This window comes from Anoplolepis gracilipes, chromosome 9 (genome assembly GCF_047496725.1).
Source record: "Anoplolepis gracilipes chromosome 9, ASM4749672v1, whole genome shotgun sequence".
Lineage (NCBI taxonomy): Eukaryota > Metazoa > Arthropoda > Insecta > Hymenoptera > Formicidae > Anoplolepis > Anoplolepis gracilipes.
The window spans coordinates 2,612,694-2,633,180 of record NC_132978.1 but is presented as its reverse complement, the minus strand read 5'-3'; the positions used below and the strand labels follow the sequence as shown (position 1 = coordinate 2,633,180).

The following is a 20,487-nucleotide window of genomic DNA, read 5'->3' as shown; positions in this document are numbered from 1 at the left end:
TTTTGCATAGAACACATAAATGATCACATTTTCTTTGTCTCAGGATTAAATACGATTTTTCGCCTGAGATTGGCACCATTTACATATCACGATAAACCGCTCTATTATAAATCAATATTAGTCTTGCACCATCAGTCACTTGACAGGCTACTCTTCGCAAGGAGCTAACAGTCATCGTAAATCACAGTAAATAACTGTGGAACAAAATGTTGACGTTCGTTTCGGTCCATTAAAGTTGCGCGCGGAAAATTGCATGCTTTGCCTGTACAAAAATATTTGCAACCACGTTCTTAGACGCCGATTCTTGCGCTTAGATTTTTCATCTCAACTAGCTAACGAATTGGCACCGAATGGATGTTTAAGTTTAAACGCCTCGTATCGCTCTTTCTCATCGTTTTTCATTGTGATTTTTATCACACCCTTTCGACATTTTGCCAACAATGCAAGTCCGTGCACCTGTGAGAAACTTAACCATCCGGGTCAGTTCTCTTATTCTTTTTAACTCATCATTGTGCCAGGAATTTTTTTACTCCCTGGAATTGATGCTCACCACTCTATTTGAATTCAAATTCTATTTGAATTCTATTCTGGTTATGATACTGATATTATTAGCTTATTTTATTAAAAATAATTAAATGTAATTCAAATATAATTATTTTACAATAAGTTGAAAGTTACGTCTTATTAATTGTATGTATTACAAAGGTAACAAAAAATTTTAAATTATATTTTTGAAAAATAAAAGTATTATACATTATCCTTAATTGTAATAATACAATTTCCATAAATTTTTATTCATTGTTTTGTATAGATTTCGTTTTTTTAATTATAGTGTTTTTTTATTTCATGTTTATGATATATCTAATATATAAAAGTATCGATACATTGATAAATTTAAACGCCCCTAGCTGACCGTACGTTTCTGTCTGATTCACTTTTACGAGAATAGCAAAGTCGCTACTTTTACACGAAATACTTTATTATATAATTTAAACGGCAATAAATATTTTGTAGTGTTTGAATAATGTTCGTGTACTCGACTATTGCTTCACGATGAAATATATTATACATGCAAAGCGTATAACCCGACCAGCAATATACGAATAAATAATCACGCATCATAAACTAGCCAAAAGCAATTCATTTTGTTCGTTTTTAATTTTTAACATAATCGTGCACTGTACATAGATACGTCGAGCGCCATTAATTAATTGCAATTTGATATGAAAAAATGCATAGTTAATTGAAATGTCTTTTTATTCAATTATTATGGCAAGTTGTTTATTTCTCGAAAAATTATTTATTGTTAGGTAAAATTAATATCGATTGTCACGTATCTCTGAAAGAATAAAATTTATTCCTACATATCGCAGTTAAAATTATGATAGTCTTTCTTGTTCTTTAAAAATACGACTAGAAAAATGTAATAATCGCTATAATTACTGTTTGCGATCGAATACATTCCTTGCCATTGAGATTCCACGTTGCGGGGAAATCCCGCAAATGACATGAAAAACTCCCTCGAATTCTCGAGCGCCGAAAACGCGGTGTACATGCGCCACACACGACTTGACGAGGATCCGGGTCCGTGTACTATGTTCTAAAGATGTATTGGAGAAGTGTAAGAAGGGTAAGCTATTTCTGGTCGTGGGAGCCAAGAGAGACTCGTCGTGCAAACCGCTCTTAGCCACTTCGTACGTCGAGAGTAGTCTCGCTTTCGCCGCGACTCGCCGATACACTTTTCTCGGGAGAGCGCATCTCGCGAAAAGTCGAATGATAATAATAATTAAAACTGTTTAATCGACAATTCCTACGAATGAATCCAACTGACGGAGTGATCGAACAGAAATAATGATGAAGGAATGAGCACATCCGATCGGACTAGAACGAGAATCGGACATCACGCGATTGATTCCGATATTAACGAGAATAAATGTTTGTGTAACAGAAAATAATTTTTTACTTTCAACAAATAAGCAGAAATGAGTCAGAAATTACCTGAGAAATAAATATGAAGAAAGAAATTTTTTTTTAATATTGAACTTTCATACACACACATTTCGCGAGACTGTTGCTGTCAAAAAATCAAGAAAATTACTGTGTAAATACTGAAAAACAAGTTAATTGCTTTTTTTACATAAAAACCAATATTTTTGCCATTTTTTTAAACATTTATGTAAATCGTGTGCAGTATAATCGCGCATATGTACATTTTTTATTAATGAATATCGGTGAAAGTGAGAAATTACAAGACTACGATTTGTAACATGTAGTAACATACAAAAATTATTTATTCAAGTTTATAAATATTACAAGAGCGCGAAGTTAGTGTAATGTCACTCAATAGTTGACACGTGTGCAGAATATTAAGCAATCGAAAAGTGAAATGTCAAATGGTTAAAATACTACAGCTTTAGGAGGAGAATAATTTTGAACATGTATAACTTTGACAGTAGAATTTCTTCTCTGCAATGAAGAAAATAAATTTTTATTACTTTATTATAATAAAACTAACTGATAGTAAAAAATCATCCTGAAAAAATTCGTACAATTAAAAATTATAAAGAAAATACATTATGGTAGATATGTCAACAAAATTAATCTGTGAATCAATAAAAAATGTACATAATAAAATAAGATAAATTATTCCGTATATTCAAAAATGATAAGCTAAAACTTTTTTATTATTAATAATCATTATAAATATAAAAAAATACGTAATCAAGTTCCTCCGTCAATTAAGAAGACGTATAATAAGAAATTAAGTGTACTGTGTTTTGAATTAAATATTTTGTTTAGAAAAGGAAAGAAGATCGTGTGTATGTCGGAAATTATACTCATCGAGACACGTGCAACATAAATGAATCGACGAAAGACGTTGAGACAAAATTCGATGGGGGCGAGACGACGCGTGCGAATGATCGAATGCGCGAATTCACGATTTCCGTTGTCGAGATGCCAAGTTTCAAGTTAATGTTCATTTATTCGTCGGTATAATGGTTTTATTAACGATGGGAGCATAAACGAATACAATTGCACTTTAATCCTGAAGTAGAAAGCATAGCTCAATCTTTGTTCCGTGATAATCGCTTAAAACGTGAGCTTTCACAATGAGTTTTTAAGATCAATGAACCATCCGCGAGAGAATTCGTATTCAGATAAATCTAGACCACCCAAAATCTCACAATATCTATACATATCATTTACTCGCGGTCTCAATCAACTTTCGCTTTAATTGATTCTAAGATTATAAAGACCGATTGAGGGGTCTCAAATTATCAATGTAAAAAAATGTGAAGCATCTATGCAATCTCACAGAATTTTCACGTACTCAACACGGAAGAATAATCAATAATCTACTGCTATAATTGATTTCGAAGACAATAACAAGAGCGACAGGGCTTGTACCGATGACTCTAAGATCGAATGTCGAATGATCATCTCGGAGGTGGACAATGTCCTTCTGCAGGATTACGGGTAAAAGCCGGGGTCTTCCCAGGCCGAATTATTTTCCCCTGTTACCGCCAATAAGTCCGGCGGACGCGAAGCGATTCTGTCGCATTACCGGCAAGTCCTATGGTCTGCCGACTCATCATTACATTCCGGTGTTACTGGGCGCGCACGCCCACGACAAGTCGAAATGCAAGATCACGACGAACGCTTCGGGCCTGGGGCCGCACCACTATACCGCCGGTTTGATCGTCGACGAGAAGAAAAAGCACGTGGTGCTCAAGGACTATCGCTACGTCTTTCCGATCTTGGAGGGCGAAGGCGAGCAGCAGCGCGTTTTACGAGAGCTCCTGAACGCGAAAGAGACTCCCATCGAGGAGGAAGAAAAGTTTGTATACACGGTGGAGGAACGAAGATGCAGTCTCGTCTTCCCGGCGAAATTGGAAGCCGCTGTTAGGGATGGGGACGTCAAAGACGTCATGCTCTCGCGGGACTGTGACACTGTTTTGCTGAGACTAAAGCGGGGCAAAAACGTGTCTGTGGACTTCAAGAATCTGGAAGATTTTGAAAATCTTTACGACGGATTGGGACCGCGAGAGGAAGTATTGAAGGAGCGAGAAAGGCTGGAGGCCGAGGCTAGAAAGCGAAAGAGAAAAAAGCAGACCGCGTTAAATTATGCGAGGAGGATCTTCGAGGAAAAGGAGAAGGCGGCCGACGAGGAAGAGCTCCGGCGTGCCAAACAGCTCAAGTTAAGAAGTATCAAGGAAGATATTAAAATGGAGACGCTGGCGGAAAACTGGAGGCACGTAGATGCGGAACAAGCAAGAGTTCAGTCTTCCGACATCGTTAATATTTCGAATGCTCTCAAGGACGTAGCGAAACCGATCTCTAATGTATTAGACTGGAACTTATTTCAAAACAATATGATTAAACCAGCCGACGTGCCAATAATAAAAAATATGCCAGTTCCTGTAAAGGCCGAGCTGCAGTTCATAGATCGCGAACCAATTCTGTACACCAGTCCCATGTTCGATTCCGTAGGAGGTTTTGAAGCAATCGCAATCGCAAAACCTCTGACACCTTTAATTGCGAACCCGAATGTGACGCTGCAAAGCGCTATTCAGAATATCTCGCAAGATGAACTTGAAGAGAGTGCGAATATAATCGAAAAACTTGTTCAAGCTGGAGAATCAGCATTGGAATGTCTGCCTCGGATAGACGAGGTTCCCGAACTGATACGAAATCTACCCACCGGCAAAAAAAGTACGATACACAATGTCAAAGGTCTCAAATTAGATATCAAATCAGCGGAGAAATTTGTCGCAGGCCAAACAGTACAGACACCATCAGGCGCTGTCTTCGTGCCCGGTCAGACCCTGCAAACGCCTCAAGGTCCCACGTTTGTGCCTGGACTCACTCTCAACACGCCTGACGGGCCTCTTCTGGTTCCTGGACAGATCGTCACTGTCGAAGAGTCAGATGGAGCGAAAACCCCGGTGTTTGTCGCCGGGCAGACCTTGACGACGGAGCGGGGCGAACGTTTCGTTCAAGGTCAGACGTTCCATACGAGTGACGGCGTCAAGTTTGTCGAAGGTCAAACCGTCCTGACGGAGGAGGGCCCGAAATTCGTGGCCGGTCAAATAACGATGGACGGAACTTTCGTCGCGGGACAAATCGTAGTCACTCCAGACGGAGACCGATTTATGGCAGGCCAGACCGTCACGGATTACCGCGGCGAATCGGTTTTCGTACCAGGACAGAACGTGCTTATTAACGACAAATATGAATTTGTACCTGGCCAATGCGTCGAATCACCAAACGGCGAACCTAAATTTGTTCCTGGACAAACACTGCTGACAACCGAAGGTTTGCGATTCGTTCCTGGACAATATGTCACCACGAAATCAGATGAGAAGCATTTTGTACCAGGCATTATCAAGGACAGGGAAAATACATCGACATTCGTGCCAGGAATGACACTTGATACTCTGAAAGGTCAGAAGTTTATTGAGGGTCAGGTAATGAAAACTCCAGAAAACATAATTTTTTACCCGGGACAAACTGTCGTCACCGAAAAAGGCTTCGAGTTTATTGCGGCGAAGAAATTCGACGAAGTAATTTTTCAAGATGCCGGTCCCGTCGGCATACCGGTGGATTCAAGAACAACAAACGCGGTATCGATTCTTCAGCAACGTGAGATCTTTGGCTACATGGTGCAGACAGAGGGAGGTATCGAGTTTTTCCCGGAAAATGTAAAGAAGCTACCGGAAGGCAAGAAAATCGTACCGGGCCAATTAGTAAGCGGCGACAAGGACGGGCCGCGTTTTGTGCCGGGTGTTATGACGGAGGATGGCTTTTTACCGGGTCAGATAGTCATGACAGAAAAAGGGGAAGAGTTCGTGCCGGGCCAAGTGATCGACACCTGTAGCGGACCAAAGTTTGTGCCTGGTCGGATAGTAGAGACCCGGACGGGGCCTAAGTTTGTGCCCGGTCAAACGGTAAACACTGCAGATGGACCGCGTTTCGTACCGGGCCAGATCGTCGATACCAAGGTCGGCCCAACATTTATTCCCGGTCAAGTCATCTATACTGAGGAGGAAGGATCCAGATTCGTGCCCGGGCAAGTAGTTGACACACCAGACGGGCCCAGGTTTGTACCAGGTCGTGTAGTGGAAGCGGGAGAGATGGGTGTGACTTTCGTACCAGGTCAGATCGTTCAGACGGAAGAAGGTCCTTGTTTTGTTGCTCCCGATTTAATTGATACGCCCGAGGGTGAGCTGGAATTTTCTGTACAGAGCTTTGAGGTCACGCCTGAAGAACTGCGATTGCTGCGACCACAGCATTTAAATTATAATCCACGGTTTCGTCATCGCGGCCAGACTAGTATAGATGCTAAAATGCTACATGAACTATCCGAAGCAGGATTGTCTGTGGGACGGAAAGTCGCGACGAGCTTGCCGTCAGTAGACGTAAATGTAAATCCGAAGGCAGTGGAGCAGGCTCTCGCCGTGGCGACGACGAAATTGAGTCTACAAGGTGGCACGGCGGTGAAGATGGCACAAATCATGTCAATGGTCGCGCAACTCGCGAAAAATATAGTTTTACAACAACAACGAGATTTAAATCCCACAAATGCAGCAGTGCTAACCAATGGTATCCATTTGCCTGCTGTAAAAGGAGAAAAAGAAAATGGAACAAATGGCGACAACAGCATCGAACTTCTTCAGGGTGCAATTACAGCAGCTGTCTTAATGTTATCGGACGATCAACAGATAACGTCAGATAATAACTCTCAAGATTTTGTTTATTCTTCCATTAGCGAGTCCTTCAACATATTATTGCGTCAAAACGGTCAAGACGTCGATCGATCAGTCGACGAAGTTCTGAAAAGTCTCTTGATTCCACAGAACCGTAGTTCTCTTTGCCAGAACGTGTTATCGGAACTACTAACTGTTAAGAACAGTAAAGTTAACATACTCAAGTCGGCTATGAGTTCCGATCAGTCTTTGCAAAAAGTGGACACTGTGGACACCGTGATCGAAAAGCTGTCAATGATTCTTGAAGAAGAGCATAGCACAGACCTGATCGGACCGGCCTTTCGAACTGTCTCGAGAAACGATCCCGAATTGATTTCACTCGTTCTAGAGAACGTATCGCGACACGTGGCGAACGTGGTGACGGAGAAGGAAGCAACTGAGACAGTTTACAAAGCAATTGTCCAGGCCGTCCGGGAGTCAAGCGAGATTCGCGTGAAGGAGCTATTAAACGCCCAACACGGACCGGACGTACGCGAGATGCTGCTGCAGGCAGTGGGCCTAGCACGAGCCCTGGGCATGTCCGACACGGCGAGTAGTCTCCTGGCTGTGATCAGTGACGAGAAATCCACTCAGGTGCTGGCGAACGACCAAGTTACCATGGACGTGCTGAAGAGACTGGCGATCATGAGAAGACTCGCGGAAGAACGGCCGCCTTTCAAGAACGCCCTTGGACAGTTATGCAGCGATCCTGAACTAGCCAGAACGGATCCGCGACTGCGAACTCTCGTAAGAGAAAGCGCCGCGCTAATGATTGTACCCGAAGAGGGTCCATTGTTATCCTCGGTCGACGTTCCGACCGCGTTGTTGCACGCCAACAACAGCTTGGCGATGGAGGAATTTCTGCTGAGAAGAAGTCATAGACCGTCATCCATCTTCATGATTCTGAAACAAGGTCTGCAGGCGGTTGTACCTCGAGAAGCATCCCGGTCGGTGCTGACCGGCGAAGTCGCCTACACTGTTCTCGACGAGGACGGTATACATCATTTCGAGCCGTTGCACGTGTTCTCGGCACTCAGACTGAATCGTCCGACTGCCCATCGATTTTCTATGTATTGCTGTCCGATGGCAAAGGAAATAGATACAGACGCTGAAGTGATGTCCACTACGTTCACCGGCACAACTTCGGTCGCTAGTAGCTTGGATAGTTCCGCCAACGGTAACTCCCACAAGCAAGAGAGCAGTGGTACGACCTTGTCGAAGTCCGAACAGTCGGTCGCTATTCTTTCAGTCAGCAGGGAGAATACACCGAGCCTGAAGAGATTGAATAGCGCTCGGCAAAAGAACAGTCTTGAGCGGGTAAAGTATGAAAAAAATGGAGAACATAGTGTAATTAAATTCGTCTATACTTGTAAATCTTTCAATAAATTATTTTATTTTATATAAACTAATAATTTATAATTATTAGTTTAAAACTAAATTAAAAAGGTTAATCATTTATATATTAATAATGAATTATTTTATATATATTATATATTAATAATGATTTAAGATGGAGTATATATTCTATATTGAGGTATAATAATATGTTAATGATCCAGTATCGATTAAGGTATAGTAAAAATGAAACGGCATAAATGATTTTATATGTATGTGTCACAGAAAAATTTTGGCTTATTTAATAAGTTATTAAATTCAATTTCATAATATAATATGAATATTAAATATTATAATATAATATAATATAAATATTTAAGATTTTTGCCGAGTGATTCTATCAGTACTGGATGGTTCCAAAACCTGTCTTCTATTCTGATTGTTATAATTTATCCGTATTCTATAAAATAAATGAATAAATTAAAGAATTTTATGTCAAGATAAATTTTAAAATATGTCACATACTACTGCTTGTTCTTTTATTTATGCTACTGTATTTTGGTTCACAGGGATCCACGGAAAATTACGTCGTTGTGAAAGACTACATCGCGAACACAGACGGATTCACTGTGCACGTCGGCGACATCGTCGAGGGAATCGAGCATGACGATTCAGCGAAGTAAGCAATTTTTAGTTCAAGGATATATTAAAAATTTAAAGAAAAGAAAAATGAAGACAGCGTTTCTTGAGACGCGTATTGTCAACGCGGTGCCTTTACATCGTCGCGTGTGCACGTGGGTGGCAGCCGCGCGTTCCGCGCGGTGGATAAAATTCACCGCATGATTAAAAATAGCTCACGCGACTCACCCGCACACACGTGCACGCGTACACGTCATACTCAGCGCGCCTCGATGCGCCGGATAATGATTGTCCTGAATGTTTATCACCGATATCTTCGAGATCTCGGCTCTCGAGACGCGGAAGCGATAGAGCCGAGAGATTAATCGAACGCATTTATGACTAACAGGTGCGTCTCGCCATTAAAACTGACGCTGGCTTAACGTTGTCGCTAGAGCGTGCACAAATAACGTAAAGTCTTGAACGCAGCTACTGTTTACGCATAATAAATCGCGGCCGCACCTATTTCGCGCCTTCTCTATTTCGCGGCTTCTCGGGGTGGAGAACTTAACTACAGTCAAGTCAATCCGGATGTCAAACTGTACGGCGTAAGGATCATTGCCCTGGTAGCTGCTTCTTCGGCTTCTGTTTAAACACCCGCTTGAGGCTATTTCTATGCCGCACGGTGGTTGCATTGGCATTCGGCGTGTCATGTTTTGTGCGTTGGGTGGAATTGAAGAAAACGAAGGGAGAATTTGCATGAAATTTACGACGGCGTAAAGATATCGCAGTTACGCAACAAAGTTAGTCGTGCGTCCGCAAATATGTATACACACGCTCATTCGCATGTATGAATAATCTTCAACGGTCTGGGGATAATAATCTCGCGAACAGCTACTGCTAAATCATACAGGATTTACGGAATAATATGTATATAACAGAGAACAAATGCCCTGCACACAACTATGTACTATGCCTTGATGTTAAATGTCGCAAAATTAGCACAGCACATGGTTTTCAGTGCTATATCTGTGAAATTAACAAGATGGAACAGCATACTGCGAAATGTCATCCAGTAATTTGCGAACTCTCATACTATCGCAACGCTTGCAAAACATCAGCTCTGCTTTTTAATCGCTTTGCACGTTTTAGAGCCGCTATTCGTTGCGATGTAGTTGATTTTAATAATAGTGATGATGTCAAACAACAAATAAATAAGACATAATATTCTTTAAAAAAATGTAATAATATTATATGTATATATTATATATAATATTAATATAATATATAATATATAACATTAATAAATATATATGTATATAATATGTATAATATACATATATATAATATTAATATAATAATATAAGATCAAAACTCTGTCTGTTTTTCTATAAACTTTTCCTCGTGACGCGAGCTTACGAAGCTCTTTACAGAGGATGCTTCGCGTTGTTGTAGGAAAGCGAAGATGGACCCCGATTTGGAGGTCGAGGTCGGTGATATCCTGGACAATTCGGCCGCAAAACACAAGTTGTCGATTCGTCCACGTCGAAATCACGCGGATCCGCGTGCTCGAAACAGCTCGGGTATCGAGTCGGACTTGAGCCTTCAAAGGTAAAGTGTTGAGATCCGAAATGACGTGAATTTCTTTTTTAACCTCGGAAATCGTCCGAGACGATGAGAGACGATTACAAGGTCCGACATTCGCTAATTTTACCGTCGAAAGCGTAAATTACTTTTCTTTGACGTACGTTTCATCACGCTTTCGTAATAAAATCTGTCCGACTTAAAATAGAATAATGAAGGCTGCGACATTAACTTCTGTGACTTTCGGCAACACGTCATCGTCGACTTCCTGTCGCTATAGGACAACGAGTCGTCGTCATCGCCAAAACATCGTTGACGTCTTCGGTCTCGCATATGCAACGATGATATCTTATGTATGCTAACTTTGACAAGAAATACTTTATCAATCTTTGAGGAGTGTATACAGATTTTATTCCGACGAGATTACAAATAATTTGATTAAATATCAGAGTTTATCAATTATATGAAAAAAAAAAATCTATCGATATATTAAAATGTATCATATAAATTAAAACTGAAAAAAGGAAAGATAAGAAAAGGGAAAGCAATCTTGTTGAATAAACACATCGCAAAAGCTAGCGTCTAAATTTATATTTCAAGTTTAGTAAAATGCCATCAAATACAATCGCATGCACTGTATTAACGACGAACTAACAAAAACGGAGTAGCCATGACGAGGACATTCTTACTTTAAGATTAATGTGTGAGAACTATAGTGAATCGCATACCAAATATTTTTAGCAAAAGTATCTATAATAATTTAAATAAAGTTTAATGCTCATGCAGAGAGAGATAAATATATATATTATTAAACTATTTAAGAAGAGTGATTCTATAAATTTCTCTTCACAACTATATCGGACTTGGCGTGTTTAGAATTGTTAAGAAATACAAAATAGTTAAGCAAATTCTCGTGATAATTCCCGGCACACTGTTTTCTGATCATTTAAATAACAATAGATGAGACCAAAGCCATCCATCGTTTACGTAACTCTATTGAGTGCAGGTTTGGACTTAAATGCGATTACAAAATAAATTTAACACCATTGAATTATGACGACGCTAATGAAGATTAAGCATTTATACACGTCCAAGGCAATAATATCTCACCCGTGATCGTATCTCTGCGTGATTGGCGGTCGGCCAGAGTGTCAGCAAAACTGATAGTGTGTAAGTTATTGCTAAGAAAGAATTTTCGAATGTCAGGAAGATCCTCGCGAATTAATGGAGCATCTGGTGTTTCGCGTTAGAAATCTTCAATCAAATGTAATCGATGATTATTGAACGGAATAATAATAATAATAATAATAATATTCTTCAACTTCTATAATTACGAATCATTATCATTAATTGTGATCATCTAATTAAATTGACGAAAAGAAAATTGGGTTGCATTTCCAGAAGCAATAAAAAGCAAAATTTACTTTTAATTATCCAACGAGTTTCATTTTGATTTTTGTATTTATGAGGTTCTTGCCTTAGATTATATATGTGATATTCAGGAAAATGTAAATGTTGCATAAATTGATAAAGCTTGTCGCAATTCGAACATATTCGCCAACAAATTTTGCGTTCTGTGAATGGGCGATGACTTCGATGACAAGATGGCATGCAGCCTTAGTCATTTTGCGTAAATATAACTGCGCGACTCCCACGCACTCGAACGCCTTCTATCTATATCACCCTTTCGATAGCACCCAATCGAATCTAATCCAACTATTAGATAAAGCCAAGATGTGGACATTCTTGAGGAGGAAATATGTTTTTAATAAACTTTTAAATATTAAAAATATCGAATAGAAATTATCAGAAATTAATAATGTGACTTCCAATAAAATTTATGCAAGTCTGTACAATTTTTCACCAAAAAAATATAATCTTTAAAAACAATGCGCAAATATCTGACAAAAAATATTTCTTTTTATGATACATATCTAACAGAATTTATTATTTTTAGGGTACACGTTCGCACATCGGACGGAAGGCAGGTATGGTTGCCCATGTCCATTTTAATGCAAACAACACTCAGCGAAGAAAGTTCATCAATGAGTCGACCAGAAGATTCTCATTATCGGCGAGAGTATGTATTTATATTGATTTAACTCGCAATTTCTTAAATTTATATAAATTACATTTTTTTAGTTTTCTAATTATGATCTTTTACCGTCACTCTTTTAATTTTTATCTTTAAATTATTTATTTCATCATGTTTTTAATTATATTTTATTATAGTATATTGCAGTCTAAGCGAATTATTCTTAAACTTCTTTTAATTTTCTAGTAATTATACTTTTCGTATACATATATGCTGTAACTTTATATGGTAAACTTAATCTACAAGAATATCTTTTTTTACTTACAGAGCCGTCGTGAAAGAATTAATCGAGACGGAAGAAGAATTCGGTAGGGATCTTCAGCTGGTCGTCGAACGTTACTTGAAGCCTCTCGACAATCCTGGTGTCCCGCGGAGCGTCCGAGACAACAAAGAAATTATTTTCACTAATCTGAAACAAATAGCTGACTTTCATAACACGTATGTATTTACAGCGTGCACTGGTAGTAAAATAAAACGACGCATTTCGATAATGTTACACAAGTATTCGTGAATACATTTCATAATACAAAGTTGGATACTTCATGTATCTTTTTCCACCGACTTATACTTATGTTAATTTGACGATGAAGAAATTAAAAATATCAGATATAAAAAAAGTTTATTATAACGTATAAACAACAATCGTAAGCTTTAAAAAAAGTTTATTATTTTTTTTATATAAATATATTATTATTCATTTAAATGTTGCACAAATAAGTACATAAGTATGATACTGAACATTGTAGAAATACATGCACTTAGAAACACACCAATTTTTACCTTTGACATTATAATTGGTTTATCAATTAAATTGGCATTACAATTCGTAAAAATTGTCACACGATCACACTACACAATACAATATACGATGCACACACGATTTCTTTCGCTTTTAGCGGATTACGATATATTAAGCGTAAGTTTATATATCGAAACGTATTTTGTGTGGTAGTGTGCTTCTTCGTATATGTGTTCCAAAAAAATTAATCTATATCTAAACTTTTGCTTTTTAAAAGATTAATTATAGTACCCTATTTAAATATTAGATATGACTTTACGTGTAACAAATCGAATTTTATAAAGTCGTACAAGCCTGAGATGAACGTAATGTTTGTCTAACTATCACGAAAGAAAATTACCAATACATTATCACGATATCGATGTACGTTACTAGACAAGTTAATTCTGTATTGCCTATATTACTAACTAGATCAATGTTAATCTATTAGCTCCCGTTAGTGTTGATCTTGCTGTTTCATTCTGAGAATTAAATCAGATTCTAATTTCTTCATAAAGACCCATACAAGACTCGTTCCCCCTTATATCAGTAAATAATACTGATAATCAAAATGTACTCATAAGTATGTAATACTATTATCTTTCTCTCCATGTCGCATTTAAGTGAGATGTGTCGCACTCTATAAAGATGACGCAGAATTCCATTCCGTAGCATGTTAGGCGTGGTGTGATTTTGGCATGATAATTAATTCCGGCCTTACTTAGATCGTTCGGCAGGGTGTTGATCGAGGGTGTCAAGTATTATGCGGATCAGCCACGTATGCTCGGCAAAACTTTCCTGAGACTGGTAAGTTTTAATTTATATTAGCGTAATCTTTATTGTTAAAATAATATTATGCTAATTTTTGTATTAATTTTAACTAGTAATTTACTAATTTTATGTATATGTAAACAATCGCTCTTTTTTTCTTAAAAACCGTATTTTTAAATTTAATTTAGTACTTGTATAAATGTTAAATTAAAAGGAGTTATTGTTTGCAAGTTAAAAAAAATATATGTAACGATTTTTAATAAATGAATTATACAAGTGGTTATCTTAATCATAATTAATTAATCGTAATTAATAAATCAATATTGTTTAAAATAATGTATATCTATGTATATCTATGTAATGTGTATATGTTATGTTACAGATATGTCGAAGAAAATTTTGCACCATTTTTGGATTTTCACTAATTTCGACATAAAATCGTTTACGTGACAAATATTAGTCTTGTAATAATAGTGACATAAACATGATAATATATTTGAATTAATAAAAGCACTGTTTATTTTTCGACTTATGTCAAATTATTATGCCATTACTATGATATTTATCAGTAATGTAAATGTGATTAACAAGACATATCTCGTTTATAAAACAAAAACCTGGGAATATAGAAAGATAGTAAGATTTATTAGAATTTCATTTTATTCAATATTTAAAAAAAGTATGATATCTCTATCTTCGTGCGAAGAATAAAAACAAATAAAGTGGTGCAAAATGTTTCTTTGATGTGTGTCGAACTATACTTGTAAAAATACACAAAATATAAGATGAGAATTTTTACGACTAAACTTCGAGATTATATAGTTGATGTTTGAATAGAAACACTGATTGCAATAAAATGTCATTCTATTCCAGGAAAGAGACTTTGACAAGCACGTGGCGTACTGCAGGGACGAGCCAGCTGCTCAGGAATTTCTTCAGACGAACAATGAAGTACGCGAATACTTCGAGGTAGGCTTTTTGTTTTCTTATAATAATTGCAAAAATTAAGAAATTATTATATTTAAACTTCTACAATAATTCTTTTCATATTTGTATTATTTCTTTTAATTTTTTTATCAATTAATAAGACTGTTGTCATTCCTAATTACGGATGAATTACTAACTTTAAATTGAGATGAACTAAGACACGACATGTAATTTCAAGTCAGATTGAATTTAATATTTACATCAAAATAAACCGGGACACTAATAATATCATGAATTTAAACATACGAATTATAACAAGTTGGCATTAACGATATAAATATCAAAATATATCATGGTAAACTAATATTATCACCCCAAAAATATTCAAATATTTATTTGCAAAATTGTAGTTATAATATGCCAATTGAACGAATACATGTAAACAGAGATGCAAAATTCTATTGTAAACCGGCAATACAAAAAGTTAGTATATAAATATCAAATACTAGATATAATTGAACAAGTGTATAAAAAGAGATATAAATTAAATTATTATTTAATATCTAAATTTAGTATTAAATATATAAAAAAATAAATTTAAATGTCATAGTAATAATAATTCTTTGATAGATACATAATACGTATATCTGAAAAAATTATTATTAATAGCGCGCCGACAGCATTCACTTTATCGTCTACTTTTAATAAGTATCATAAATAAATTACGAAAATTGTGAAATAAATAAAACTGTAATTTATAAAATAATGCGATACGCACGTTGCAAATTTCCATGTTCGATCGCCTTGGCGGTATGGATTGGAAAATGATGTAATTATATAACGGACAGGGATATGCGGGCGTGTGTCCAGCCCTCAAAATAGCTGAGTTTATTCTTAACGAACGGAACATCTTTCGTCTTGCCTACAGTTGATAGTATCAAGATGCATACTACGTACTGGGAAAAATGCATTTTTATCAAAGTTTAGAATACAATAGAAAAAAGATTGCAACATGACATATTATACAATGCTGTGATGTATCACATAGAAAAGAATATTTTATATTAAACTCATTCTTTTTTTCACAAAATCATAAATATATGTTCAAACATTTGTTATATATTAATTATTTCTAATGCAGTTCTTTCCTATAATTTTCTCTTTCAGATATTTTTATTAGAGAAAGATATTAAAGAGATTATAATCTTAATATTAAAGAAAGAAATACTTAAAAAATTTTTTCTAATATTAATTTTTAATATCAATTTGACGAAAAATTAAGTTTTAATAAAATGACACGTATGGTATTTTTTTTAATAACGTTGAATTTTTTTATAACGTTTCTATAACGTCAAAAATAAAAAAATAATGTACACAAAATATTTCAAATTCTTAACATATTATCTTTTATTCATGGATTTTTTTACATTCTGTGTTTTTTATTTCTCGAAAGGAGAGGGAGAAAATATTTTCTATCTAACTTTCATATAGAAGGTAAAAGGAAAGGCGACAGAAAGAAACCGGGATCCGGAACCTAACCGAGGGTGCCGAGACGATCCGCGAAGCGATCTTAGTGTTGTTTTCGCGCGTGGTCAGTCGCACACGAAACCGTCCGGCGTCTAAGTATAGCCGTTGCCGTATCGGTCCTCTAGTGTGTTGCGAGAGATTCCTCCACAGTACCGCGAACCACTGACCACCGTCGTGTATACGAGCAAGAATCCTCCCCAGAATCCGATCGGGTGCCGATCGAGACTTTTGACGGACGCAGTCCGTCCGCGGCGATAAATACTACGAAACGATAGATAGATCAGCTCTCGAGGTGTTTTCTTCAAGGTGCGTGTCTAATAGAAAAAAAAAACGTTCTCCGTTCTCCAAACGTTATCCTGTTATCAAAGTCACGAGGCGTCGCGATACGTCAATCGTGCGTCAGTCTCACATCCCCGATGACAAGACGCGCGCGCGTATGTGGGGATGACACACGTATATATTGCACGCAAAATCCAGTCACACATCCAAAAATACAGTTGTTCTAAGCAGAACTTTCTGGTGTTGCCGGTATCGAATTACGTTCGTTGTGGCGCGAATCGTCGTCGGAATATCTCGATCTTGCGAGAACGCGTTGCGATTCTCCTGAGTGTCGATATTTCTTTAATTGCTCTAATTGCGAATTGTGGCTCTTTGAATAGATGTACAAAGATATTGGTGATCTTAGTGTGTCTGTGTCTGAGAGAAAGTTTTAAATTTGAACATTTATGTTAAATTTATATTTACAAGATTGTAAGCAGAATATCGTAGCTTCAGTTCGGTATCGCAAGATCTGGACACAGATCTAGTATAAGAATAGTAAAGAAATTTGTAAGGATTTTTCTGAAAGAAAATTAAAAATTTAATTTTTTTATATATATTTTTTTCCTCTCAACGTTGTATATAGAATATTGAAAAATGCATATTCTAATTATTCGTGCCATCTCTTCGTTTCTTGTAGGAGTTGAGCCAGACACTGGGCGACGACAAAAGTATATCGGAACATTTAAAGCTCCCGATACAACGCATAAACGACTATCAGCTCCTACTAAAGGTATGTTGCATATTTTATTTTTATTTTGTTATCACATCGATAAAATTTCGTCTCAGTATCTTATTATCATTTGCGATAATAGAAACATATTATATATCAATTTAATATAGAAATTAAAAATAGAATATAATACATTATATAGATATGAATCAAATTTAAGAAACACAAAAGATTATTTTCAAAAGTGAATAATAAATAGTAAATTATTTAAATGTAGCAGACTTGATATTTTTTTAATTTGATGAAATTAACTGTGTAATGAGATAATCAGACACATAGTTGAGTATATATGTATAAGGATTTACAGCACGACCTATATTTCCACATGAATTTTATTGCGTCGGACGGAAATAGCGCGGCGCTAAAGCGCTTTCCATTTTGCCTTGAAATCGTGTCTCCTCGAGACATAATTGCTATCCATTCACCTGAAATATTTATAACAGATCAACACAGAGACACGAATCGCATCTCCGCGTCATTATATAAATCGTTTAATATAAACGAAAAAAAGAATTAGTATTCTGTAGTAACGTTTGTGTCCTACATACAAACTTTGACTCAACAGACATTTTTATCTGGATTTAATTTTTAGACTACGATAAATCAAATATCTTCTAAAGTTAACTGATGGATTTTTCATGTAACTTGTTCTTATATTATTGTAATATATAGCCTTCTGCGCCAAGTAGATTAATTATTTAGTACGCGGGCCAATTGCCCGGGAAAATAAGACAAGACTAAGGCGACAACATTTACATTGAAACAAGAAACGAGCAAGAATATTTGGTAATTGATGATTCTTGGCCTATACAGTGATTGTTGATTCATATTGCTGTTACAGACCATTGTAACAAACGCAAGTTTTAAAATATACACGATGACAAACATTAGCACTACAGCTTGAAGTTTAAAATATAATGTCGCACTTAATTATTACCTCGTTAACATTAACAAGTTTATTAAATTTGCAAAACAAGTATGCAGTAATGTGATTTTCTCAAAAACAAATTCTTCTTGGATCTTTGATCGAAAGTTCTTGCATGATATTTTAATGTAAAATGTCTCTTTAATTCGGTCTTACAGATTTAAAAATGCATGTTAAGAAAATCTCGCGAATTTGTCGAGGAATGTAAAGTGGCTTCCGATAAATCTGGACACTTCGTATAAAAACGATGCTATAGAGAACATTTCGTGTTTGTGTGTACAAATGTGTGGGCGTTGTACGGATTTAGCGAGCTAAAAGCGCGTCGTCAAGGCAGATTATCCTCCAAGAGCTACAGTTTTAATTTATGGAAAAATTCTGCGCAAACACGAGAGAGACAGACATAATCGTGAAACATCACGACAGTTAATAAGCGTGTCCAAGTACACAAGATACACAAGTACACAAGTTAATTCGGTCCAAGGATGAGAGCCGAACAGACTGAGACGAATCTTATTTCAATTGATTCCGGTCGTAAATATAAATTTCGAGCGCAGAAATAAATTGACTGACGAATCGCGCATATTGTTCGCAGGAGCTGGTGAAGTATTCGACCCGATTAGGCGAAAACTGTGACGATCTACAAAAGGCGCTAGAGTTGATGCTAGGAATCCCCCACAGGGCAACCGATAATAAATTCATAAGCAATATCGAAGGATACAAAGGAAATATTCACAAACTTGGTAGACTACTCACGCATGTAGGTACATTTGCAATAAAATATTGTAATTAAAATAAAAGATAAAGAGAATTTAAAAAAAAAACTGAAATTAAGAAATTAAAAAAAAAACCTGAAAGAAACTATTACTTTGTTTCCTTATACATATTTTTAATTATCCCTTTTATAATTAAAATATATAAATAGAAAAAAAATCAGCGATTATAATTGATTAGATTGAATGAAAACTACGTTTACATATTTTCAGGAATGGTACACAGTTATTGACAAGGAAGGAAAAAGCAAAGAGAGATACTTATTTCTATTCAAAGCGCGAATTCTTGTCTGCAAAGTCAGACGAATCTCGGAAGATAGATCAGTTTTCGTTCTAAAAGATATTATTCGAGTAAGTATCGATCAATTATGTTGCGATTAAGATGTATAGAGTAACGTAATAAATTCGATCATTTTATTTTATTTAGTTACCGGAAGTAGAAGTAAAGGATCATCCCGGTGACATACGATCCTTCGAACTACACAACCCGGCTATTCCCAATTATCCTATCACTTTAATAGCTCATAAAGATCCTGTCAAAGCTTACTGGCTCAAGGAAATCCGCCAATACGCCAGTGATCTGGTCGCTCTCGCCGAACACGCAGCGGACGATCTTCAAGTGACCGAGGAAGTACCAGAAACTAAGGAAGAGCTCAAGAGTGACGACAAGCCGGCACCGGTTAAGGTTGAACCACCACAGGCGAATCCGGAAACACTTAAAGTCCAAGCGAAGGAAGAAGCCAAACCAAATCCAACAAAGGTAGACTTGATCAAGGACTCCACCAAAGTTGCGGAGAAGAGGAAGGATTCTACGATCGACACATCAAAAGCGAAAGAAGAAGTGAAGGAAGAAGCCAAGGCGAATCCGACTCCACCGAAGGTAGAATCGATCAACGAGTCTACCAAGATTGTGGAGAAGAAGAAAGACTCTGTAACCGATACATCGAAAGCGAAAGAAGAGGTGAAGGAAAAAGCTAAGGCGAATCCGGCTCCACCGAAGGTAGAATCGATCAAAGAGTCCACCAAGGTTGTAGAGAAGAGGAAAGACTCTGTAACCGATACATCGAAAGCGAAGGAAGAAGCGAAGGAAAAAACCAAGGCGAATCCGGGTCCACCAAAGGTAGAATCGATCAAAGAGTCCAAGGTTGTGGAGAAGAGGAAGGACTCTGTGACCGACACATCGGAAGCGAAGAAGACCAAGATCGAGGAAGCGCAAGCAGACATGTCACGAAGATACTCCGCAAGTCGATATAGCTCCTCCTCGAAAGTTGTGGAAGGTAAGTTCGTTGATTAAATCACAGAAATGTTCTCTCGCAATTCGGTGTCGCATGTTAAAGTTGGTGGATGTAGATCGATGTTG

General features: G+C 36.9%; 1 protein-coding gene across 13 annotated transcripts in view; it reads left to right on the top strand.

The window, feature by feature from the left end:
- The window catches only part of Obsc (Obscurin), a 48,326-nt gene that overhangs the window by 7,204 nt on the left and 20,635 nt on the right, over positions 1 to 20,487 (top strand). For 5 of the 13 annotated variants that reach the window (XM_072898946.1, XM_072898944.1, XM_072898949.1 and 2 more), the window contains exons 4-13: positions 8,651 to 8,760; positions 10,155 to 10,310; positions 12,241 to 12,363; positions 12,646 to 12,816; positions 13,882 to 13,963; positions 14,801 to 14,896; positions 17,340 to 17,432; positions 18,950 to 19,114; positions 19,341 to 19,478; positions 19,555 to 20,404. In XM_072898946.1, the coding sequence (XP_072755047.1) occupies positions 8,651 to 8,760; positions 10,155 to 10,310; positions 12,241 to 12,363; positions 12,646 to 12,816; positions 13,882 to 13,963; positions 14,801 to 14,896; positions 17,340 to 17,432; positions 18,950 to 19,114; positions 19,341 to 19,478; positions 19,555 to 20,404 (1,984 nt within the window). Of the gene's footprint in view, positions 1 to 2,655; positions 8,064 to 8,650; positions 8,761 to 10,154; positions 10,311 to 12,240; positions 12,364 to 12,645; positions 12,817 to 13,881; positions 13,964 to 14,800; positions 14,897 to 17,339; positions 17,433 to 18,949; positions 19,115 to 19,340; positions 19,479 to 19,554; positions 20,405 to 20,487 lie in introns of those variants that run through there. The other 8 variants (XM_072898940.1, XM_072898936.1, XM_072898937.1 and 5 more) reach the window with 7 other exon arrangements.